Below are 24,944 nucleotides of genomic sequence, written 5' to 3'. Positions count from 1 at the left end.
TGTTGCTGTTGTCGTTGATGTTGTAGTTGTTGCTGTTAGCATTTTGACTGCAACTGCAACTGCGACGGCTGCTGCGACTGCGGCTGATCTATTTTGAATATAGGCCACGGCGGCGCACTAACGGGCCTAGTTGCTGCTTAAAGTTGTTGTTGTTGTTGCTGTTGTTGCTGTTGTTGTTGTTGTCGTATTCTGTTTGGCTTATTGCTTATTGGTTTATTGGCTTATTGAAACTCGTTTGGCTCGTTGTTGTTTTTGTTGTTGTTGCACTTTGAATTCTCTGTGAGTTTTTTATTTTTTTGTTTTTAAAGTGAAAGGGTTGCGGTTTTAAATATGTTTTTTTGTTTTTGGTTAGGTCTTACAGTGATTGCTCAAAAAAAGTAGAATTATCCAACACTAAGAACAACTTAACCTCACTATTTTTAAAATTATTGAACATTTAAATTAGCTGCTTTCCGTGGTGACATTTTTATGGATTTTTAAAAATATCAGATGTGAAAGGGTTATAAAATGCCGGTTCCAGTTTCTGGACGACTAAAATTTTGGAAATTTCCAATTTTCGAGCGATCACTGTACTTCTTATTTAATTTTCATGACTTTTATTTTTAATCATACACACTTTTTTTAATATGACATAATTGTTGTTGCATTTTGAAAGTGTTTTAAGCAATTTTTTCCTTATTTATGTTTGGCTTTTGCACGATTTTTGTGTCTCGTTGCGGGCGTCTAAAAAGCACGTCATAATTAAGTTTTATTGTTAGAAAGCTTAATTAAGCCAAAAAGCACATAAAAAAAAACGATAGAAACCCGAACTACAAATGTGATCAGAATAAATTGTAATTTAATGAAACTTTTAAGACACAGCTCATTTTTGTTGGAACAAAATGAAAACTAACGAAATGTCATTAAAAAACGATTTTAGAATTTGATTTTTCGTTTTCCACTGTATTACGCCTTAAAACCGTTACAGGAAAATGCATAAAGCAGTTGAATATGGAAATCTACGCAGCTTGTGTAGTAAATAAAATGAAACAGAAAATCAAAATCATGATTTAGAACAAATGCCAAAAACTGGTTTTAATAAATTAATTTAGTTTTCAGAAAAAAGAATAAGGGACTCGTTTGAAGATTCTTTCTCTTTTGCCAAATGCTTATTAATTCAAAGCAAAAAGCGTGATGAGAACTTTAAGCCTCGATATTAGGTCACAAAACGTTAATCGATCTGCGATAAGCAAACAATTGTTGGCCGATAAATAACAGTAAAACGCTTACAGCAACAAACAATTAGCGTCATATTAAAATATTAACACACACAAACACAGACACACACACATACGCACACACAGACACACGCACAAGCAGCTTGCACTTTGAGCCTTCGCTTGATTGGGCTTATTTTATTTAAATTTTGTTTAATTTAATTAAGTGCTAAGACGCTGCAAACAGGCTCAAAGAATGTCACCCACACACACACAATGTCGTGCGTTCAATGGAACACGTTCGCATACGCACGCAAGCATGGCTATTTTTGATCAAAAATTCTTGTTTCAAAAATTGTTATAAATATATATTTATGTAAATTAGTTACACTGCATTTGCATTTGTATTGCATTTGTCAAGCACCGAAAAACACACACAAAAAACACCGACACCGAAAACCGACACCGAACACACACACACAACATGAGCGACCGAGCGACCGTACGAGCCGTCCGTTTCGACGTTGCGCTTTGCACGAGAGTCAGAAATAAACTGAGAGCATGTAAGAGCTAAGCGCACCTTGCTCAATCTCGGCGCATTGTGTGTTTACATATTTGGCTGTGTGTGTGCGTACGTGTGGGTGCGCCAGTGTGTGCACGCCAATGATGTGCGCGTGACAAAAACAATCAGGTTACACGCGCACACGAGTGCGCCTATAAAACAGTTGTGTAGATAAAAGCAGAATTGATATTTTCTTATATTTATGTAGATTTAGTAAACCTTGCTATTTTCTCTCTTTTTGACGCTCACTCAAGCTTGCCTGGGGCATGCTTTCAGTTCGTATCTTTACCCAAGTAGCTTACTCACGACACGCTCACGCCAGTGTTAAGTGCATCTCTATTGAAACATGCTCTGCTTAAGTTGTAAGGTGTTCGCTCTCTTAACACATTGAGCTCGCTGTTAGGGCAGGCTGTTAACTAACAGTTTAACAGTTTTTGGCTGCTAAAGGTGTTCTCACAAATGTAGAACAAGCAAATTAAAATGGGATAATATATTAGTTCGAGAATGCCGAAAGAAAATACTTAATATTCTATTTGCTACCCTGTGTGTCTCAACAGATATGCTCTTGAGCTGTTGCTTAAGAGAAACTGCAACTGTTATTTCACTTACAGCTCTCTTATGTAAAGAGCAACTTGGCACATGGCCAAAAGTGCATTGATTGGCATTTGGAGCGGGTCTGTTGAGGGCCGACGCCGGCGTCTGGCTGCTGTGGTCGGTTGCAACAGCTGTTGTTGCCGCATTGGCACGCCATGCCCCCTCTCCCCTCTCCACACACCCACCTACCCATCAACAACTACATACGTAAATCTTTATTGATTGCATGTTGCAGGAGACGCTAAAAAGAACATAAACGCTAATCGTCTTTCGAGTGACTTTGCTGTCTGACTAAACAATTATTTTAGCCGGCAGAACTCAGGGCTCAAACCCCACAGCTGACAGCAGACAACAAAAAATTGCAAAAGCAAGTCGGCCCAGATATATAAAGTAATGCACACACACATTTATACGTACATAGATAAAATATGTACTTACATCCAAACTCCACATTACATATAAATCTTGCTCCTTTTTGGGGTTGCTGGGGTCGTTCGTTGTCGCTGCTTGAAATTACCGCTTTTATACCCTGTATTCAACGAAAGTGAGCAAATGGGGAAGAATGGTTTTGTGCAACTGATTGCTCCGCGCAGAATAAAGCATCTCTTTATAGATCTAACCATGTCCGTCGCGTCGATCTCCCATGCAAACCAAGTTTATTCCACATTTGTTTTTTCTGTATTAACTGTATTTCAGAGCGTGGAACCCTTTGCTTTTTTATACACACACTTTTGAAGGCCATATTCAAATCATGAAAAATGTATAAAAATCGGCCGATAACCCAAGCACCCAAGCTAATCAAGGATACATTTCTCATAATGTAAGGGACAAGAACACTCGCAGTGAACATGTGTTTTTGTGTATGTGTAGAATGAAGCTGGAATGTTTATAGGAGCAGCTCAGTGCTGATTTTAGGGTATCATCTAGTCGAGCACTCCCGACTGAAACACGCTTACATGTTGTATTTGCCTTTGGTAGGCAACCCGGCCACAGAACCGCCCCAAATAAGAGGCCGCCTAGCCGCTAGCCGGCGCTCTTTGTCTGGGCGGGGGGAAACTCCTCAGCCAGGCACTTCAAATGATTTCCATGGCACTCAGGAAGTCGCCTCTTCCGGCCAAAAAAAAAATGAAAATCGAAATGTAGGGAACCCGAGGCCTTCCCATTTTCATTTGCTCGTTTGCCGACACTTTTTGTCGATTTTCTTTTTGTTTCGCTCATTTGGCGCAGCGCATATAAATTCATATATATATATATATATATATATATATATATATGTACATATCTATATATATGTATGTTTATATTGTCAGCATTGTTCGGGCTAGTCTGGAGTATTTGTCGCAGTCGGGAATTGGCAAAGCACCAGCTGCAATTACAGTTACCAAGCATGCATAACACAATTGACTAAAAACATTTCATTTTTTAAATCACACACAAAGGATTATCCCTTACACACACACACACACACGCACACACTTGAATGCTTTCGAACGCACCCTTCGGCCATTAGGAAGCCCCAACAATGAAGGTTAAACTTACGCTAAATAGCTGTCGTCGCCAGCCACACTCCCAACAGCCACTTCTAATCCTTCTCCTTTAGGCTGGCGAAGCACTTCAACAACCGCTTCTAATACCGCATGCTGGGGAACGTGCAAAATCAATAACAAGAAGAAAGCTCACTTTTCTCAGTAAGGCCGAAGCTTAAATACCCTAGGTTAAGATATCTTGATAATAAATCAAGTTTTTTAAAAGTAACTGGTATTTCGAGCAATCCTTCCTTTGTTCCTATGAAATAGGCAGACCGACAGACCTTGGCTATATCGTTTAGGCTATTCCTACTGATCAAGAATGTATATGAATAATGGGTTCTACGACGATTTCTTCAATGCGTTACACACTTAGAATTACAAATACCCTTTGCGAGGCCATAACAAAAATTCAAGCGAGAATATAGATTAAAGTGCACATTGGCACACCCCAAGGGGTTGCACATTTCTTTACTTTACACAAAATATTATATTAAATAATTACCACAAGCTAATTATCATTATTAGTCATATCAGCGTGTGTGTGTGTGTGTGTGCAGGTGTGCGCGTATGTGTGTGTGCGTGTGGCTTTTAAAATAAACACTGCATAATAATAAGAAAAATATACAATTGGCTTTAAGTTGGTTTTTTTCTTTAAATCTAACAAGCTATAAAATATCAACTAGTTTACACACAGCTACACACACCTGTATACACACGCACACACAGGCACACGCACATACAGTTCACACAGAATTGGCATTAGAAAATAATTAACATTAGAAAACACATTTGTTTTGCATAAGATTTTTAAAACACACACACTGCTCATATATCCATTAACAATTCACTAATCATAGTAATTATATAGTATATATAGGTATATATAAGACATGACGATCTGACGTTCTTAGTTAGCGTTTTAGTTTAAATATACATAAATAAGCGTTAATGCTATTCAATTAATCGGTACAAAATACATACACATTTGTCATAAATACAGTACAATACAAGCAGAATAAAACAAGTACACAAAATAAAACAAGAGTTTTCAACGCTTTTCGCCTTTTTGCATTTACCCCTTACCCCGGCCGACCCGAACCCGTTAACGTTTTCCGTACACCCCCAACCATTTGCCCCAATCGACTAATTGACATATCGACGACATTCCATTAATCCGCAATGGCCGTGTAGGGCAAACTGCTGTGCTTGGGCTTCGTTTTATTGATAAACACCTTGATGGCGCCATTGAAATCGGCACTGACCAGCACATAGCCACAGCCCTTCTTATGCTGCTCCACCAACGGATCCGGCTGATTGTTAGCCATCTGTGCAAAGGAAAGAGAAAACGAGACGAGTGATTAGGCAATCACAATAGGAAAAGTCAACCTGCATAATAGTTTTCTACAGGGTGCTTCAAGCCCGGAGCGAGGATAAGGAATCGATACTGGGTGGGCTAGCTGCATTGAATCTTTCGGAATATATTTTACAATAATGGACTAAGGTAAATATCTTTCTGCTCAAATATAATTATATATAAAGTTTTGTCTAATCATTAAAGCATATATGCCTTAGGTATTTGCTCTATTGGGCAGGAATTATTCGTTATATATTTTACAATAATGGACTAAGGTAAATATCTTTCTGCTCAAATATAATTATATATAAAGTTTTGTCTAATCATTAAAGCATATATGCCTTAGGTATTTGCTCTATTGGGCAGGAATTATTCGTTCTTATAAGAACTTATATAATGAACAAATTAACAGATTCTTCTGGCATTTTTAAATTATTATATACGAACTGAATAATTAGCTATTATAAAAAGATTTATGCCATATTTGTTAACAATTGCAGGATTTCATAAAAAAAGATTAGCTAAGATCATAGCCAATTATTCTGATAAGGACATAAGCAGTTGGGGTATAAAAACAGTTTACATTGTAAACCAAGCAAAAGGATAGATCCATATCTAAAAGTACTCTAAAGCACATACGTACAATGAATATCGCTGATTTTCCAATATTTACCTTATCATTCGAAATTTCATCCGGATCCGGTTTGATAATGGCCTCCGGATGGGGCGCAAATATGGCACAGGTGACAGTGGCATTATGCGCTTTGATGCCCTCCCAAAAATCGCTGCGATCACGACGAACCTAGTTAAAGAAACAAAAGAGAACTAGTTATAGCAAATCCAATAGAACACCAAGCACATGCTTAGCTTACCGAGCTCAGCTTGGAGTAGTCGTGATTTGTTTTCCAAATATAGATGCATTGGTTCTCAGAACCGGCTATAATGTATTTGCCATCATGGCTGAACGAGCCCTTTATCTGCGAGGATACGTTTAGGTAGCCCTTATACTTGCACGACAAGTTCAGATCGCGTAGATCGTACAGGCGCACACGACTATCGTTAGAGGTGACCAGAATTTTATCCTCACCCGGCATGGGCTCAATGCCGCTAATCTTGCGACCAATGCGATTCTTGCCGCGCGTAGAGCGCACATGGATTTGCGTGTGATACTTCAGCTGATCCGTGTTGTAGAAGATGCAGCGTCCATCGTAGCTGCCCACCACAGCGAATTGTCCGTTCTGACAGAAATTGGCCGCTGTGATGAGCTTTGTCTGGCCATCGACCTCGTTCCAGAGCGCCACCTTCTTGTCGGGTATATTCCACAGACGCAGCTTTCCGTCCAAGCTGCCGCTCAAAAAGTAGCGATCATCGCGCGGATGAAACGCAATTGCAGTGACGAAATCAATATGCTGGAAGCAGCAAAGGCATTCCTTTCGTGAGATATGCCAGAGGCGCACGGTCTTATCCATGCTGCTGGATAAAATGAAATAGTTCTTCGACCAGCTGACATCGAGCAGATCAGAGGTGTGGCCATTATATGTGCAAAAGGGCTTCGGCATAAATGGACCCGTGCACTTCTCGGCGGCGGTGGCCATGGCAATGGCCTCCTCAGCGGAATGCTGCGACACCAGCGACTCCTGCGATGGCGTTGGCGAGGACTTTTGATCCGCATTGTATTTGTTGCGCATGTCCTGCAAAAGGAATTACTCAGATAGTAGCCCGAAGTATGCGATTTGAATATGTGCTTCGACTTACCTGAAAGTAGGGATAGGCATCTTTTAGCACCCAAATCCGCAACACCTTGTCCTGTCCTGCGGTGGCCAACAAGCGTCCACAGGAGCTGAATTTCATGCACCACACGGCGCTAGTGTCCTCGCCGCTCAGATCCTGTACATGTTGCAGTTTGGTGAACTCATAGGGGCCCTTGTTGGAGGAAGATGCCTTGATTTTAATATTCTGCTCGGGATTCATGGCATCCACAATATCAGCCACGTCTTCCTTATGGCGCGCATGCGACACCTCAGACGCAATGGACTTCGCCTTGTCCACCGTTTTGCGCATGGTGCTACCAAAGAACCGTTTAATGCGTGCCGTTTTCTTTTTCAGGCGACTGCCATCCTCCGTTTCGAGCTCCTCCTCATCCGGCTGCTGGCCCTCAATACTAGGTGGTATGCCAATCACACTCTCCTCATCCGACTCCTTTTGTATAACCTCCAGATGCGAAGTTAACTTCAGTATATGCAGCGAGAGCGGATTCCAGCCCTCAGGCACTGGCGGTGAACGCACTTCGGATAACGGCATATTCTCGCCCGTATCCAAATTCTTGACAGGAACTTGCTCGAGTATCTCGAAGTCAGTCAGCTGCTTGCCCGAATTGGTGCGTGTGCGCACATAAATGTTCATCTGCCTCAGGACATCCTCATCCCCAGCGGACTTACGGCGCTCCTTCTCATTGGTGCCCCTATATAAGGCCGTATAGCTGTGGGTTGAGACATAGACATAAGTAGAGGCTCTTAACAAAACGTTTTAGGCAGCTGTCTGAATGAACTTTAGCGATAAGTGACTAGCAATAATTTATAATATAAAAAAGGAAAATATTTAACTAACTTTAGGCACATTCTCGAAGTCTTGTACATTATGAACAGATCATAAGGATTGCTGCGAAAAAATTTTTAAATATATTTAATAGCTTTCACTTAACTTAGACTAAAGTTCATTTTCAACGCCTTGCTACTGCTAAGGAATGGGCGAGCTTAAAATCTTGTTGTCTATTATATTATCTAATATCTAATGTACCTAATATATTGAGTTTGTTCTTTAAAAATAATATTCTGAATATTTGTCCTTTAGTTTAATATAATTTTCTTTTTCTGTAATGTCTACTCTATTTATCTGGTGGTAGATATATATGTATACAATTTACAATTTCTAAACATATTCCAAAAAGTTATTAATAAAAAGTAATTTCGATGCATTTACAAATTCCTCCATTATCTTCGCTAAATTTTCAGAGTCTTACATAAACCAATTCTCGCCCATTCCCTCACTTAATACACATATTCATATATACAACCTTACGTACCGTGTGGCACTGCCCAAGCTATTAGAGCCGCTGCCCGCCAGCTTGGGTCGACTAGCACTCTCCATGAGCATTTTCTCGATGCGCTCAATTTCATCCTGCGATGGTCCTTGCGCTTTATTGCTCGCCTCATCGCGCGGCTTAACCACATAGCCGCCTTGTATGGCCTTGAACAGATTGAGACCCTGATTGGGATCAATTGAACTGCAAGAAAAAAGAGCATTAGCCCAAAAACTATCTAAATAAGTTGTGGCACCTTACCTGACGCGACCCGGCGCAGAGTTGCTCTTGGCCGAGTTCGACGGACTGGGTTTCGAGTAGACTGACGTGACGCTGTTGCCCAACGAATGCGAAGGCTTCATCATAATGCTCGCAGTGGACACGGGTCGCACATGACACGCATGACTCGTGGCGGCTATTTGCGCCAACGATGAGGGGGTCGTGGTCGCCGTTGACGCCGAAGCGGACACAATTGTATTGGTTGAGGAGCAGGTCAGCGTATTATTAGACGCCCGGGCGCTGACATCGTTTAGCGAGCTCTCGAACTGTTTGACAATGTCGTCGCGCAGCTGCTGCTGCACATCCCGCACGCTCTGCACGGAGCGTGTATCACTGTCTGTATCCTCCGTGTCGGCTGCTGGCAGTCGCATACCCTCGTTCATGTTGAACTGCTCCGAGCTGCTGCTGGAGAATTTGCGTGATTTTTTCTTGCGTCGTGGCGGAGCTATCGGCCCGCTGGATGTAATTGAGTCTGTGGTTTTGGAGTGCGCCAACTTTGTACTGGCTATTACATCCGGCTCCTGCAGAATCTGAGGAGTTGCTGTTGCGGTGGCAACGGCAATGGCCGTGCTCTGCTTTGCTGCTGTTGCTGTTATTGCCGCGGCAACTGTTGTGGCTGTGGACATGGCCATGGTCGTGGTTACGGGTGGCGGCGTCTGGCGCTGTTGTTGTTGTTGCTGTAGCTGCTGCTGCTGCTGCTGCTGCTGCTGATGTTGTTGTTGCTGTTGTTGTTGCTGCTGTTGCAGCTGCTGCTGCTGCGCGTTCATTGAGGCCAGCGATTCACGATCAACGCTGATCGCTGTGTGATTACGAATAAATGTTGTGAAGTGAGTGTATTCAGAATGCTTGCTAAGTGCGTTTTGAAACTCACCTGACGGATCAATACTCCCCGCCAAGATGCGACCCACGCGGCCCAATGATGTCATGCTCTGTATACTCATTGTATCGCTCTCAATGACCTTAAACGGATGCGTGGGTCGATTGGTAAAAACGCCGTCCATGGAGCTGTTCTGTGTTCAGATAAACAATATTTAAATTAGCCAAAATGTAATTGGGAGACACAACAAAAACCACAGAAAACTCGCTTAAGCTGCGCTTTTCCCATTGATAATATAGATAATAATGCTACAACTAAATGTGATAAAGAGTTTTAGTACCTGAGAATCAGGTGTGAGGGTATTTCCTGGATTATCATCTTCATCATGGTTCATGCATTTACGTAGTTCTTGAAAGCGTTGTCTACCAGACTATACGGCACGATATACATATATTTAATTGATTTTTATTTATATATACATTGTAAATGTATACATATTTGAATTCAAGTTTGTGTTCATATATTCCATGTGTATTTAACAATTATATATATATAAATGTTTTTGTTATGTTGTTTATATACGAAATGCGCACAAAATATGAAATTAAAGAGCAAATATGTTTACGAGAAATTAACAAATATGTAAATAAATAAATATTGTTTTATTTTTGAGCGAGCTCAGCTAGGCAAGGTGCCTTATTTAGGCTAGCCGCATAATGCAGCTACAAATGGGCCACAAATTACGTGTATTTATTATAAACATTTGCAGAGCACTCGACGCTGTCAGATAAGAGATAGTATTCTGCCCCCTTATCCTCTAGCCGTGACAATTAAATGAAATATGAATGAAAACGTGCTGCCGCGCGTTACAGATATTTTATGGGTCAAGTCAATTATCAGAGAAAGAAATATCTATAATAAAAAATTAATAAACAAATAGTAAGCCTGATAAAAGGCCAAAGCAACAGTTATTATCAGCAATTATTGCGATGGCGACGGCAAACCTTTGATAATTATGGCGCTTAACAGCGCTGGGCAACAATAAAAATTATTCAATAAAATGAATAATGCAAGCTATTTAATTATAATTATTATATAAGTACTTTACGATTGTCAGGGCATAAATTAAATTCATTTACATGTTGTTAGGCGGGTAATAATACAAATTGGTAGACAAAGCAGGAAGTCAACAAGTTGAAATGAAAATATTTGTGAAATCAACAAAATGCCTTAATAAATGTTTTATGTTTATGTATATAGAAACGAGGTAAGCTACAAAAATAGCTATGTATATGTGTATAAAACTATTTGTGCTAACTGATTGATGAATGGCCCAAAGCATAAGAGTTGACAGCGGATATTTTGTGAAAATCCACTTGCATGAGTGGAAAAATAATGGTTTGGAACATCCGAACGGATTCCTAAGTAGCATAAATACTGGCACTGAACTATCCAGAGTTTTCCATGTTTACCTTAACTGATACAAGTTTTGCTGATTATGACATAGGTCAAATCATTATATTATAAATGGCAAACTTTTCGAGCAGCCCTCGCTTTATCTATATATACCTGACCGACCGCTGATGACATTCTGCGGCAAACCTTAAACAAAGCGACGCGCTTCAGTGGGGTGCATACATGAATTATAAAAACAAATAAAACCAAATGCGGTGCTTGAGTAATAGAGAAAACCATATGACCAGGCAGACCATATGGGTGACAGGCGGGGGGCTGAGCAGACGGAAAGGCAAATTAATTTGCTGTTTAGCTTGGATTTTATTTTTGTGTTTTTGGGGAATCGCAGTGAAATCGGCGCATTGAAATTTGCATTGATTTTTTATTTTTGCGCACAGTGGGCAACCCGAGCAGAAAAGGGAAAACGCGAAACGTGCTAAGAATTTCGGATTGCTGGCAATGCAATGGGAGCAACTCTTGAGAGGAATTCGTATGTTAACTGAAAAAAACACAACAAAACATTTGTATTTTAAGGCATGCAGTCAAATCAAAGCTAAAACTTTAACGCACACACTCGCGCACACACACACAGAGCCACGCCTTCTTACCACGCCCTTTAATGGCTTGGGCTCCACGAAAATGCCCGCGGCTGCAGCAGCAGCGGCAGCAGCCGCATCCTGTTGCTTAAGGCGCGCGCCTAGACTGTTTGTGGGACTGCGGGTGGCGGGCGTGTTGGCGCCAATGGGTGTTGCATCGCTGTCCGAGGATGCTGCCGCATTTACATGCACCGCTGGCTCCGGAAAGATGAATTCCTGTGCGCATTCCGGCGGCAATTTACGACTGCAAAAGAAAACAATGTGCGTGTCATTAGGGTGAGTCACTGTGTTAGGTCGGGGGGAGGGCGGTCGGGGGCTGCTCGGCACCACCTACCAAAGCGTTGCGGCGCGATTGGGTGTTGTGTCTTCGGCGTCGAAAAATTCCTCAGAACTGTCCGAGTCCGTTTCCAGTTTGCTCATTTTGTGTTTGCTGTGCGTGAATTACCTAACGCGCTTTCCGTTTCGTTTATTTTACGAATATGCAAATTGACCAAATTATGTTTTTAGTGTTGTTTTTGTATTGTTGCTGCAGAGCTACTGGTAAGTGTTGTTGTTGCTTCTGCGGCTGTTAGTTACTGTTGTGAATCATCCTCTGGTGCTGCGTAAGCGCAACAATCAGCTTAATTAACATATTGCACACATTTCGATTTTAAATATATTACTACAAATTTAATAATTGCTAATTTAGTTTTACGCCCGAGAAAAGGTCTGTTCTGTTGCATTGACTATTTATATGTGTTGTAAAGCGCACTAAAAACCACAGGGCTTAGTGATGCCACCTAGTTTTGCGCCGTTTATTATCGAAGTAGTTGTGAATGGCAATTGCAATGGCTAGAAGAAGCAGATTATCGGATTCCCGCCAATAATCTTTAAGCGAAAAGTTGTTTACTAAACGCAACTAAAAAATAATAGTTTATAACTTATACACGGGCTAACAAAATGGATTCTGAACTAAAACACCAATTTGATGAGATGGGCGTGGAGCCCAGCGATGACGTTTTGGAGAAATGCATAGAACTGGCTCTCACATACAGCATTCACGATGCCACCGAATTTGTGGAGCAATGGATGGCTTTCAGTTTGTCGCATCTGCACGGTGAGGATCCAACGGCCGCAAACCTTGGCGAATTCGAGCGCAAGGTGCTACAAGTGAAGCGTGAAAAAGTTGGTACAACAAAGTTAACACATCACACCAAATCCCAACCGTCTGCATTAGAAACGAGTTCTCTGGCTACTTACGGCCTGATTGAAGATGATCCTATGATGGATGATTATGTAGGCGACTCTACGTCCACACAGCCGCACACGCCCAAAGCCCGCAATGAACGTGCTCGAACTTCAATAATGAAGAGTGGCATGGTCTTCAGTCCCGCCAGCTACACGCCACAGTCGGCAAGGAGGACTCCGGCTGCGACTACAACAACCACTACTGGTAAGCCCGGTGACATAGTCGACACATTTGGTCATCCCAAGCTGTTAGCTGGCTGCACATGGCAATCCCAGGTGGAGCAACCCTTGCCCGTAGTCCAGAAGTTGCTCCACAATGATGCACCTTTGACAGTCGCCAATCTAAGGTACATGAACGACTTGCTCTATGACAGATGTGATGACTTGCATGATCGCATAGTAGATATTGGCCAGGCTCTTGTAGACAAGAAGCTGGGCGCTAAGGGTGCCGCTGAATGCAGCTGGTATCCACAGGATAGACACACGCTGGACGCACTGCACGTACTGCATGCCGTGGGCATGATACATTCCGATGATGACGGCCCACTGGATGCTCACTCCGCGCTGCTGGCAGTGCTAAATACTGACGAAAAGTGCCTGGCGCTAAACTTCTCGCAGATCAAGTCGGCCAGCATATTTCCGGGTCAGGTTGTGCTGGCTAAAGGTTTCATACCCCGTGGAGACACTTTTGTGGTGGAGGAGATTTACACAGATCGCAAGCTGACGCTGCCGCCGCCACTGAAAGTTGATCGCGATGTGCAGTTTGTGGTCGCAGCTGGACCGTACACCCACAATACAGATCTTTTCTATGATCCACTACACGAACTGCTCAAATACCTTAAGGAGCACAGACCCGATGTGCTGCTGCTGACAGGTCCTTTTGTCGACGCCGAGCACAAGCTTGTCGGAGATCTGGCCGAGACCTTTGATTCCTTCTTCGAAAAGATGATTTCTGGCATCATGGACGTGGTGGGCAGCAGCACCACAGTGCTGCTGGTCAGCTGTCAAAAGGATGCAATGGCCCCAGCGGTTTATCCCACGCCATCTCTAGCACTGCGGAAAACATATCCAAATCTGCATATGCTGCCGGATCCCTCGCTGGTTGATCTGGATGGAGTCACGCTGGGCGTCACTTCAACGGATGTGCTGGACCATTTGCTGAGCCATGAATTTGCGGCAAACGCGGGCGAGCGCATGCATCGCGCCATCAATCATCTATTCAATCAGGGCTCCTTCTATCCGATGTGTCCGCCGGCGGATGAGAACATGTCCTACGACTCGCAGCTGGCCCAGAAATATGCACAGCTCAAACAGCTGCCCAATGTGCTCATCCTGCCCAGCGATCAGCGGCACTTTATACGCCTGGTCAACGATTGTCTGGTTATCAATCCGGGTCGCTTGTCGGACAACAAAGGCGGCACCTTTGCACGCTTTCTGGTCACGCCCACAGCGCCCACAACCTCGTCAAAGCCCAACATGTTTAATAGTGTCGTCTGTCAAGTTCAACGTATTTAAGTTAATAAACGAACCAATTTTGATTCATATATATATATATGTATATATACAAGTCCAGGATTATGTGCCTCAGATTGTAAGATGAAATTGTGGTCCGTCGTAGTACTTTGTCGAATCACTATATCATATAGCACACAGTAAAATCTGAACATTGAACTACTATATCATATGGCTTGTAGGTTTTTCGGAAAAAAGATCAAATTTGTACTACGATTACAGCTAATAGAAAGATACATTTTATGCCACATAAAGTGTGGCAAAGATCATCAAATATATCGTACTCTGCCTATTTTGTATTTGTTGTTTTTTTAAAGCGTTTATTCATTTAGGTTTTTGTCGTTTACAGCTAAAAGTAGGAAATGATTTCTAAACGTATTACATATAATCGTATTGTACTCTCTATACTCTACAAATCATGTGTGGGTGTCTATGTATTTCACCATATCGAACTCAATTCGAAACGTACCGAAATACTCTGACATAAAACTAAAAACTTTATTGTATATTTTAACTATACAAAAAATACTGCATGAAATCGTTTACAATATGATCTAAGCAAAACTGACCGATCTCTCAGTTTGCAGATATATAATTCCTGTTTTATTTTGTTTTAAGTAACTGCGCGCCACATTTGTTTAAGTAAATTCTGGCCGCCGTTTTGATTGCGTCGCCCCCGCCCTGGTCTTGGTATCGTGGAGCTGCCAACTACGACCGCCACGGCGGCCGTCCAACAACTCCCGCCGGCTGCGCTCCATTTCTAAGCGGCCTGCGTTTAGTTGTTGGGCTCCTGCTTGTATTGTTATTGCCGATTATTGACGCCATCGGGATTGTGCAGGCTACCGCTGGGTACACTGCCCATGCTGTGCTCCATATTCTTGACAACAACATAGTTTGTCATGTGATTGATGGCCTCGTCCTGTAGCCGCTCCGGCCAGCGTCTCATATAGGATTTAATAAAGTCAGCGAACGCGTCCACCTTGTCGGGCGTGCTTTTGTGTGTGTCAACAATGTTTTTCACAATGTCCACAAATTTGTCATAATCTTCGTGGGATTTTTTGATTTTATTGTAGTTGGGCACACCGCCATTGGTATTGCCGCCGGGACCGGCACCACTGGCGCCAGCCGCATTCTGCATTTGTTGCTCCATGTTGCTGTCGGCGAGGCGAGCCGACGCAGCAGCCGCAACAGCCGCCACTGCCGCCGATGAGGCCATAAAATTGTCCACATTGCCGGCATTGGGTGGCGGCTGGGAGTGGTCCATAAAGTGGCGATGCATGCCGTACTCCGATCTGCAAGGATAGCCGATTAATCTTTGCAAGCATTTGTGTAAACCATAATTATAATTTGTACTTGTAGAACCCCTCCGTGTTGTTGCTGTTAAACTCTTGTTGAGACATTGGATTTTTCCAAACTGGTGACTCGGATGTAGATGGTAAGCTGCTGGCATTCGAGGTGCTCGTCATGCGTTTATCTCTGTGTATAAATTCGAATTAGGCTGGGATATTTAGGCTGTTATAGTTTGCGGTACTCACTTGTAACCCGTGTGTGCAGCCAAACTCTTAAACACATCATCCACCTGGCTGTAGAATTTCCACGTGCTAATGATGCCCGTTGTCTCGAATGTCTTTTGCTCTTGTCTATAACGCTGTGTTAGATTATTTACCTTAAAGTGTACTTCCAGCGCGGTAACGGGTACGCCAAGACCCGTCAACTAAAAAACAAAACGAATAATTAGGGATTATCAAAGAAACTTTTCAACTTGATCTAATAGTAGATACGGCCATTTCCAGAGTATATCAAAGAAAAACAATTGATAATTGCATGTTTTAAGAATATAATGCTATAATGATGTTCCTTTAAAGGTATCTTAAATATATGTATGTAAACTTACTTGTTTTGCCATAGCCACATAAAGGTGTCCATTTCGTTTGATTGTGCGCAATTCATAGGCGCAAACTTTCCATAGTTTAATTAGCTCTAATACTCCACTATCCTCCCATTGTCGGCGCTTTTTGTTGAATTTTTCATACTGTCCATGGGGCAGGGGAATGTCGGGATTAGAAATATTGCTTATATGAACTGATTCGCGCTGCATACTTACAGGCATTTCACATGGGTCTCACTCGCCACAAACAGTTGCCCAACAAAATTCGGCTGACAATTGGAGCTAGACATGGAGCGCGCTAATTAATATGGAAACATAATTGCACCTCAGAGCCGCACCTAAAATATTAAGATCGATTAATAATTAAACTTTTATTTACAGACCGAAGCCATCGATAAAGAGGCATACAGAAGCGATTCGTGAATATATATGGGCTGTGAAAATGTATCTAAAGTATATCTAAATAAGGTTCATATTCAGTAGAGATAGTAATATAAAGATTCGGGAACCCAAGAGAAATATAACTATATTAAGCTTCAGATACAAATACCTTCGTTTACCTTCCTTCAATCCCCACAATATTCAAAAGAATACCAAAATCGCACATCGCAATCTTAAGATATTATGGGCTATGGTGTTTGGAGGATGTGATCTAGTTGCAATATACATTTATGTTCACAACTAATAATTATCCGATATGATGAATTCTAGTTAGGAAAATTATGCTATATACCCTATATTAAAGGTTAGATAGGTAAGGGGTATACCACAACAAAACACTCGAGTCTCCATACACTTGAGGGAAACAATTAATATCCCTAAAAATTGTCATAAATTAGGAAATAGGGTTTCCAAAATTTATTTCACTGTGGAAATCACAATGCGAGGATATTTAAGGTATAGGGTATTATTTCATTTGGTTCTTTATGGGCAAACTGTCAGTTTGAAGCAATTGCGCACTTTCTTATGGTAACATATGCTTACTTTAAGCGCGCACACCTGGCGGAGTCCAAACACACACACCCCCCCCCCCCCCCCCCTTCACTTTTCCACATAAATTATAAAGAAAGGTTTCAAGTATTTTACATGTTAATGTAACCATGAAGCTAGCCGATGGATTCATTTGATTTATAGGGAATAACTCGCAGCACCTGTTTGATTAATAATGATTCAAATGATGTTTTTATATACATATTTTCATCTGGAAATGTTGCACATTAGAACACAAATAATCTGGCAGCGCTCTGAATTTGCACACACACACACACGCATATATGCTCACGGTAAACATGCACGTAATTAACAGTTTTAGATTATCATTAAGCTGTAAATACACCGGTACATAAACACACTCACATGCTATGTTCAATGCTGGTAAACAAAAGACAAAATGCAAGGTGTAAATTGCACGCGCAGCGGGCACGAGACAACAAACACGAAGAAACTAACGCGACGACGACTCAAGTTGTACTGAAGCGGTATTTCAAGTATACAAAAGCTGCGGCCAGGGCAAATGAAGATGCTACAACAACAAGAACGACGACGACGACGACGACGTCGACAGCTAAACTGGCGTCGACGTCGCCGCAACATTGGCACTTGCTGGTCCGCAGTTGATGGGGCCAGCAGCAAAAACAACAACAGCAACTACATTTTGTTGTTGCCCGTGGGGACAAGAGATGGTAACTTTTCTTGAATACACACACGCGTACAACTACAACAATATTTTTTCCCTTTGCGAGAAATGAAGATACACACACACATACACACATGCACAGGTACATACTTTTCCTTCGATTGTGGCAAACGCAATTTCGATGCTCATGAGGCGAGCATGAGCAATAGCGGGCGCGCAAACACAGTTACAATAACAAGCTCAACACAAGCGAACGCAAAACTTAATAATAAGTTAAATAATTAAATTTTAATTATGTTTAAGCACACACACGAAAAACGTAGTTAGCAGCTCAGCCCGAGATATTTACCAACACTAATGATGGCAGAACACGGCACGGCCATAATGATGTTGTACAAGCGAGACAGCAACAGCGCGCGCAACATGGTGTGAGAGGTGCAACCAGTGTGTTTCGTGTTTTCGGTGCTGCCAATCTGGTTGTACATTGTGCACCAAATTTAAAATAACATTTGTGCACATGCTAAAATGCGTCAAGTTTCTGTTCAAGACTGACACAATATGCCAATCAGACTTGTATGCTTTTATCAAACATATGGCGCGACCACGCCCACTGCAAGCTTAAATGAGTAATGGTTTTAGCGATGCGTCTAGCTTGATTTCAGTCATGAGCATGACCATGTAATTTATCTTAAGCGCGCCAGTCGGCACCAGCAGCTCGTTAAAGCAAGCAACGTAAACGCATTATCATCATCATCAACTGCGACTGTGGCAACCTTTTGTGTGCTCCCCCTCCCTCACCGGCACCAACACAATGATGCGCAACTGCTTTTGTTGTTGCGCTCACACACACACACACATTCTCATGCGGCGTACGGTGGTCATCATCATTAGGTTGGAGCAATACCTCCTCCCCGCTGCACCCTAGCACATAACCTAAATGCGAACGTCATTAGCGTCGGCTAAATAACAAAAAATGATAATGTTGCTGTTTCGTTTGTTGTTGTCGTCGTCATCAGTGTTGGTAATCATCATTAGATTGCACATAGAATGAACTTTGCTCTAGACTACGCCTCCCGCAACAGGCAACTGGTAGTTGCCTAGGGATGCGGCTTAAGATTCGAAACAGTAGGTTCGTCTCGTGAAACCGTTTTTTTTTTCGGGTTCAATAAACCTCAGAGTGAGGTTCGAAAATTGGCACATAAAATGATTTGTTCTTTTTTAATAAATAATACTTTTTTTTATTACATATTTAATTGGGGAAAAGTATATCTTCTACAAAACTTTTAATAAGACTGTCTCTAAAGTCAGGCTCTACTTCTTTTAATATAAACTAAGCGCCGATTTAACCTTGATATACATACATTTTTTTTATTTAGAAAATATACCAAGTTTCTCGAACCGAAAGAATTTTATAAATAAACATGGGGCTGCCCCCGCCTTTTTTTTACGAAATTGCTTTGACTTAAAAATTTGTAGTTCTGGGCTCCAAACCGACGACTAGTCGGCGGTGAGGCTAAAAGGTGATCCTGGAATGTGTTGCTCACCCCACTTGGCCACCAGAATGTACTCGCCCGGCTCTCGAACCTGGTACATGACACGGTAAACGTGGCGACCCAAGTGCTTAACCAGCACCTCATCGCAAGGTCCTTGGGCTCCCAGTATGCCCACAAAGAGCATATTACTGCCGGCAGCGCTGCCATCCACAGTGAACTCGTTCCGCTCGAGAAGATTGACATGGGTTAGCCCCAGGCCACGACTATGGACCTTGCTGGCATCCGACTCGAAAACGGGCACTGCTATACATAAGTGAAATGCTTGAAAAACTGGAAGAATACAAACATTCATTAGCTACTCACTTGACGGACTGCATGTGGCTGGATCAGTGCCATCCTCAGTTGGAGGCACGCCTGCTATGGTGACTATAATGTAGGGCGACTTGGGCAACGGCACGGAATTGCATTTGATGTGCACCTTATAGAGACCCGCCTGCGGCAGCTGACATTGCACCTGAAAGCGTTCCGGGTCCAATTGGGTCAGCTGCAATGGCGCTCCATGCTGCCCACTGGGACTCTCGAGACGCACATCAAAATTGCCCTTCACCCCATTGCGCTTGATGATGAAGCTCACCGTGGAATTGATGCGCACCGCGCCGCTGGGCAAATGCAGCAGCTGCACCTTGCTCGCATCGGTCAGCTCGGGCGCTATGTAGACCCGCGGCGGCTCTGTGGGATACGCATCTGCGGAGGATTTATAAATAGACTCATCAAATGTTTACTTCCGCATAGGCAACACTCACCCGCATCGGGCGTGCGCTGGTATCGCCCAAAAACACAAACGCTCTCCGGACTGCTGCCGTCGCTGGCATCGCCCAGCCCCTGCCCCTGCCCCAGTGCGCCCGCGGCGCTCGTATTCAAGCGAATCTCCTGCGACACTTTAAACATGCCGCCAAGCACTCGAAGCGATTTACAAGTTGGCGACCTGGACTAATCGTCTAAATGGATTTTTAAATAATTTCTGTAAATTTTTGTGCGCTCGGAAAACTATTTTGGATTTACGAGCGGTATGTGACGTGGCGATGTCTATGCCGTGCCTGTTCCTTGACCAGACTGAGGCTCTGCTGCTCTGCTGCTCTGCTCTCCCCCTTTCTCTCTGTCTGTCTCTCGTATTCTTCAATACACACTCGAAAATGCTCTTGAGAAATACTCAATATTTTCCATTTACTCGCGGACATATATGTGGCCGCAGCAGCAATAGAAACACGCGCCAAAATGCAAATGTTTATGATGTTTCTTCGTTTGTTTGTTGAATGGATCCGATGGCATATTGCCAAGCGAAAGAACCCAAGTATATAGCCGACTATATAGAAATACAGTTTATTTATTTTATGCGCAGTTGGGTTAATGCTTGTGCGGAAAATTTGTAGAGTTTATATTTAAAATTAATTTATTATCAATTTTAATTTGACTTATTTGATTGAAATTAATTCGCTCTAAATTTTATATCAATTTATTACATAAATACATTTTTCTAAATTAAAAATTTAATTATGGCTAATCATGTTATATAAGGACAACCGATAGGCGGCATTTTATACCCTAAAATATTTTGTTAAAATCTGTTCAAATCTGGGGAAGCGCTTTAACTTTGTAATTTCGTTAGGACTTTGGCCCATCTTCCCAAAATCGATAAATATCGATTTGCAGCAGGAAAAACAAAATTAAGCATATAGATTCTTGCCTAGCAAAAGCTATTCCAGAACTTGACTTTCGAATAAGTTGCTCGCTTTTTAAATTTTTGTTTAAGATATTGTCCAGAATTTATATTTTTACGAATGCCTTAAGCCCATCTTTAAGATCTACAAATTTCGTTTTAAATGTTCGACGAACAACAAAGTTTTTTGAGGTAGGATTTTTCACTTGATCAAAGTATTGGGATCGCAAGTAGTATTCACAGACAGTACCACATAAAGCATTAGTTTTTTAATAATAATTTGTTTTTTTTTTTTTTTTTTTTTAAATCGAACGTACTTTTCAAGATTCATACTAATTACTGCATACATATATTTCTCGTTGTTTGGCTCTTGTCTCGATGCAGTTAATTAAAATTTATAAAATATAACAAATTCATAACCAAATACTTTACGTACGTATACATACATATACATATACAAATACATATATATATATATACATACATACATAAATATTTTGTTGGACAACTGTTTAATGTTTCAGACCAGTGCCACCTTCCGCAATTACGAAATTGGGATCGATCACATTTCCATCTTCTCTATATTTTTATTTTCTCTTGTTTTCCATTCGATATATCACCTATCACCTGTGATCGCTTACATCCTAACAATTCAGCCAACCCTCTCCTCGGCCCACGAGCTCATGTGGCGCCCTTTATATCATAGCCACATTGCAGATAGTGATACAAGTTTGGGAAGGCCGTGATATCTGTGTTGCTCAAATGGCCATGCTCGAACAGAAGTGCATAGATCTATGGAAGATAAAATATGGAATTTGTTGCAATTATTTAACAGCTATGCTCGGAGTGCCGCAGATTATAATATAATGTCATAGATATATCCTAGGCTGCGATCTATATGACATGAAGGTTCCATGTTGATGAGGTTCTAACTTCTTAGTTGGGTTAAAATACCTCTTATAATAAAATGATTTTTTTCCACCGATTTTTCCTTTCGGAGTATGTAAGATGTTAGAGGGATAATAGACCGATTAGGATTAGCTATGTGATTCAAAACACTATTTCATACTAAAAAAAACAATTGACCTGATTGTTCCTATATATGTTAAAGCATAAAGCAGTCCGATTCTAATAAAACTATAAACTTATATTAAGGAGGGTTAAGCTCGTTGGCTGTTTTCTTATATAATACATATATAATGCCTACAACAAAACACGGAACCACAATATATCTGTTGGTTGTTGGCCATAACACTGATCAGGAATATATATACTTTATGGTTAAGCACGCGAATACCCTCGGCAAGGAAATAAATATAGATGAAGAGCCACTCTTACGTTCTCTGTGATTTTTAGATTCCTAATGGCCTCTGTACGCATCTGCTGCCAGGTATTACGCAAGCGCTCCTCCGCCTCCGATACGAAACCGGGCGCCCAGTTCTCCTTGAGTCGAAAGAGGTTCAGACGATGCTTCTCGCGCGCCAAACGTGGCTGGATCAAACGTTTGCGCTTGCTGCGAGAGAGCAGCATTTGCTCCTGTTTGGCCTTCTTTTCCTCGATCTGTAGGCGCATCTTTCGCGCCAGATCCTCGCGTTTCTTGCTGGCAGCCGTCTCCTGAAAAATGGACACCTGATTGGTCTGCCCGAAGAACTTGCAATAGTAGTTGATGCGGCTGGCATCTGGTGGCGGCATAATGCGTCTAAAATTGCCCATATGGCTTTCCTCCCAGGCGATTTGCTGCGCCAGCGAACCGATCTCCGGCTCCGGTGATTGCTCCTTGTTTGTCGGACTGCCTTCCTTTTTGGGCGTTAACTTTGAGACGCCAGCTACGACACGTGAGCGTTGTACACTGCAATTGCGAAGCTGATTGCTTGAGTTTTTTTTTCACGGATAGATTACTCACGTGTCACCCTTGGATTTGAGCAGACGCTGCTTGACACGTTTCCGATCCTCGCGCAGGATTTGCTTCTTATCCGCCAAGACGGTGCTGACCAGAGTCAGGGTATCCCTGATGAGCGGCCGCTTGACCTCACGATCCACCTGCTCGTTGGTATGAAAGCTGGGCGAATGATTCACTTCCAATATATAAGGCTTTAGCTTCCAGTCCACCAGTATGTCAAAGCCCAGTATCTCAAAGCAGGCCTGTATCGTATCATGACCCGGAAAGCAGGCATTATAATTATGCTTCAGCACTGGCCACGCGCTCAGCACGGTTTTAATGATGACATCATCCACATTGGACCAGAACTCACTAACATCATAGTTATGCCTGGTCATCCAATTGTTGATGGCGCTCAGCTTCCGTTTGCTGCCGCAGTCATCGTTGTCGCACAGATCGTACTGGGAATTACGTTTGTTCACCGAATAGTTGGTGAGATGCATGTAAAGATCGTGGGCATTGCCCGGAGTGGGCTCCACATACTTGTTTGTGGCGAAACGGGCAAGGCCCTCATTATAAACATACAGCCGCAGCGGATCCACGGAGGTTATCAATGTATAAACCCGTAAATCAAATTTATAGCCGTCTATGAGAAGCGGCTGGACAAAAAACGAGAGAATGTAACAAGCGGAATATTGGTGGAAATTAAAGTACAAATCCCTTACTCTATGGATATAAGTCTGACAGATGAGACGTTCGTTGGGTCCAATAGTCTTCAGATCGTTTGTCAGCCAAATGCCACGCCCCTGAGCGCCCGAGTCCGGCTTTAAGATGAATGTGCGCTTATGGTTCTGAGCATAGTGCATAGCATCGCCATAACTAAGGAATAGATAGATCTTCAATATCTGGAAGGTCAACAAAGCATTTAACCGGGACTGCAAACGCAACAAAAATTTAGGTACCTCGTTGTCGACACTAAAATACAGGTTTTTGGTTCAAGCCTTGCTTTTTACAGTTTTTAAGCGATTGCAATTTTAATTTATTATGACCCGTTCTACTTAAAATACTGCAAGCCAAACTTAACCTTTATCCAAAATGAACATCTACCAAAAATGGTTCAGTTCCGTTCCGGGTTTCTTTGTTTGGTTTGGTTAAAGGTTCGAGTCGTTTGGATTCAAAACCGGTTTGCAGCCTTGCGTTTAAAGACATATGACTTACTCAGCTGGTAGCATCCAGGTTTTGGGAAAGATTTTGTAATCGTGGGGATACAATTTGAGCATACGATTTAAATTACGTGAGAGCAGGTCCTTGCGGCAAATTTCGATCATGCCGGGAAAATGATTTATCTGCTGAAAGCGTTTCATATTCTTAAAGAGCTCCACACCGGGAAACGAGTCGGACCACAGTATGTTCCACATTTTACACTCTTTGACCAGCTTAAAACCCAACGACTTGGATATACGGCCAATCATAGCGTAGCGCGAATTGGACACGCAAATTGCGCTCTTGGAATCGCTGGGGATTGGGTGTGGTTAAGCACGGCTAAAACTGTGCCATAAACTCACCTAATTTTTGGTCTTTCGTCGTGTCGCGGAGAGCTCCCTGGACGTCCCGAACAGGCCACGCGATAGCGCAAATTATTTAGTTCTATGAAACCTTCTGTAACCGGTGCCTCGATATCCGAGCCCACGGTCTTGACGGGCCGGAAGCCATGTCCGCCTTTTGAGCGTCCATCTCCCGCCATGAGTGTCCTCTTCTTGCCTGGCTTGTTCTTACTGGCCAATTTTCGGCGGCGCGGTGAAGACAACTCTTTGGCTGGTGATGCCAGCTGGGACCATTCCAGTTCGACAACTCGATTGCTGCATTTGGACTCGGATAGGGCCATTTCCACGCCACGTATGACTGGAGTGCGTAAGCCCCGTTGCTCTCGATCTTTACGTAGTTTCTCTTTTGAGAAGTTTCGCAGCTCCTGAATTCTTTTGTAAAACTTGGAATTTTTTAAATTCATTGTTTATCAGTCGGAAAAACAAATTGAGCTATCCTGTGTTCTACTTAAAACGAAAATTATTAACAAAATATGTACATCTGTTTTTCTTATTCTGACGCAAGCACAAGTAACTGGATTGACGCT

The 24,944-nt window shown here is 42.3% G+C and overlaps 5 protein-coding genes across 7 annotated transcripts; 1 reads left to right on the top strand and 4 right to left on the bottom strand.

The window, feature by feature from the left end:
• Positions 1–4,472: 4,472 nt before the first annotated feature.
• Positions 4,473–12,172, bottom strand: LOC115764893 (WD repeat-containing protein 44). 2 transcript variants are annotated; one of them, XM_030708180.1, is made up of 10 exons: positions 11,796–12,172; positions 11,474–11,705; positions 9,751–9,840; positions 9,465–9,603; positions 8,576–9,392; positions 8,309–8,518; positions 6,991–7,714; positions 6,108–6,926; positions 5,909–6,037; positions 4,473–5,206 (listed from the first exon to the last, which is right to left on the bottom strand). In XM_030708180.1, exons 1-10 carry the CDS (start codon positions 11,879–11,881, stop codon positions 5,051–5,053), a joined length of 3,402 nt encoding a protein of 1,133 aa, XP_030564040.1. In that variant the 5' UTR covers positions 11,882–12,172; the 3' UTR covers positions 4,473–5,050. The 2 variants fall into 2 exon arrangements, with proteins under 2 accessions (XP_030564040.1, XP_030564041.1); XM_030708181.1 differs by having other exon boundaries at positions 8,318–8,518.
• A 216-nt stretch (positions 12,173–12,388) lies between these two features.
• Positions 12,389–14,314, top strand: LOC115764956 (DNA polymerase alpha subunit B). Its single transcript, XM_030708278.1, has one exon. It carries the CDS (start codon positions 12,401–12,403, stop codon positions 14,201–14,203), a length of 1,803 nt encoding a protein of 600 aa, XP_030564138.1. The 5' UTR covers positions 12,389–12,400; the 3' UTR covers positions 14,204–14,314.
• Positions 14,315–14,511: 197 nt separating this feature from the next.
• LOC115764892 lies at positions 14,512–18,066 on the bottom strand. The gene is made up of 6 exons (XM_030708179.1): positions 17,875–18,066; positions 16,305–16,426; positions 16,095–16,232; positions 15,736–15,914; positions 15,554–15,676; positions 14,512–15,492 (listed from the first exon to the last, which is right to left on the bottom strand). The coding sequence occupies exons 2-6, from the start codon at positions 16,308–16,310 to the stop codon at positions 15,003–15,005; spliced, it is 936 nt and encodes a 311-aa protein (XP_030564039.1). The 5' UTR covers positions 16,311–16,426; positions 17,875–18,066; the 3' UTR covers positions 14,512–15,002.
• A 907-nt stretch (positions 18,067–18,973) lies between these two features.
• Positions 18,974–20,315, bottom strand: LOC115764934 (filamin-A). 2 transcript variants are annotated; one of them, XM_030708244.1, is made up of 3 exons: positions 20,021–20,315; positions 19,581–19,961; positions 18,974–19,520 (listed from the first exon to the last, which is right to left on the bottom strand). In XM_030708244.1, the coding sequence occupies exons 1-3, from the start codon at positions 20,163–20,165 to the stop codon at positions 19,222–19,224; spliced, it is 825 nt and encodes a 274-aa protein (XP_030564104.1). In that variant the 5' UTR covers positions 20,166–20,315; the 3' UTR covers positions 18,974–19,221. The 2 variants fall into 2 exon arrangements, with proteins under 2 accessions (XP_030564104.1, XP_030564105.1); XM_030708245.1 differs by having other exon boundaries at positions 18,976–19,517.
• Positions 20,316–21,251: 936 nt separating this feature from the next.
• Positions 21,252–24,922, bottom strand: LOC115765018 (tubulin polyglutamylase TTLL13P). Its single transcript, XM_030708371.1, has 6 exons — positions 24,379–24,922; positions 24,032–24,328; positions 23,539–23,692; positions 22,838–23,472; positions 22,273–22,783; positions 21,252–21,726 (listed from the first exon to the last, which is right to left on the bottom strand). The coding sequence occupies exons 1-6, from the start codon at positions 24,819–24,821 to the stop codon at positions 21,616–21,618; spliced, it is 2,151 nt and encodes a 716-aa protein (XP_030564231.1). The 5' UTR covers positions 24,822–24,922; the 3' UTR covers positions 21,252–21,615.
• Between the last annotated feature and the right edge of the window lie 22 nt (positions 24,923–24,944).

The sequence above is a fragment of the Drosophila novamexicana genome, unplaced genomic scaffold (genome assembly GCF_003285875.2).
Source record: "Drosophila novamexicana strain 15010-1031.04,08,12 unplaced genomic scaffold, DnovRS2.1 tig00000877-arrow-arrow-pilon, whole genome shotgun sequence".
Taxonomy (NCBI): domain Eukaryota; kingdom Metazoa; phylum Arthropoda; class Insecta; order Diptera; family Drosophilidae; genus Drosophila; species Drosophila novamexicana.
This window is presented reverse-complemented; position numbering and strand designations above follow the sequence as displayed.

Bases quoted from the DNA above. Each gene is read 5' to 3' on its own strand.
- LOC115764893 (XM_030708180.1), bottom strand. From the start codon at position 11,881: ATGAGCAAACTGGAAACGGACTCGGACAGTTCTGAGGAATTTTTCGAC. The intron at 9,604-9,750 runs GTACTAAAACTC...ATCTGAACACAG, and splicing joins CCCTCACACCTGATTCTCAG to AACAGCTCCATGGACGGCGT. The intron at 9,393-9,464 runs GTGAGTTTCAAA...GTAATCACACAG, and splicing joins GGGGAGTATTGATCCGTCAG to CGATCAGCGTTGATCGTGAA.
- LOC115764956 (XM_030708278.1), top strand. From the start codon at position 12,401: ATGGATTCTGAACTAAAACACCAATTTGATGAGATGGGCGTGGAGCCC.
- LOC115764892 (XM_030708179.1), bottom strand. The intron at 15,677-15,735 runs GTGAGTACCGCA...ATTTATACACAG, and splicing joins GCTGCACACACGGGTTACAA to AGATAAACGCATGACGAGCA. The intron at 15,493-15,553 runs GTACAAATTATA...CTATCCTTGCAG, and splicing joins AACACGGAGGGGTTCTACAA to ATCGGAGTACGGCATGCATC.
- LOC115764934 (XM_030708244.1), bottom strand. From the start codon at position 20,165: ATGTTTAAAGTGTCGCAGGAGATTCGCTTGAATACGAGCGCCGCGGGC. The intron at 19,962-20,020 runs GTGAGTGTTGCC...AATCCTCCGCAG, and splicing joins CCAGCGCACGCCCGATGCGG to ATGCGTATCCCACAGAGCCG. The intron at 19,521-19,580 runs GTGAGTAGCTAA...ACTTATGTATAG, and splicing joins AGCCACATGCAGTCCGTCAA to CAGTGCCCGTTTTCGAGTCG.
- LOC115765018 (XM_030708371.1), bottom strand. From the start codon at position 24,821: ATGAATTTAAAAAATTCCAAGTTTTACAAAAGAATTCAGGAGCTGCGA. The intron at 23,693-24,031 runs GTAAGTCATATG...TCTATTCCTTAG, and splicing joins ACCTGGATGCTACCAGCTGA to TTATGGCGATGCTATGCACT. The intron at 23,473-23,538 runs GTAAGGGATTTG...TTTTTTGTCCAG, and splicing joins GTCAGACTTATATCCATAGA to CCGCTTCTCATAGACGGCTA.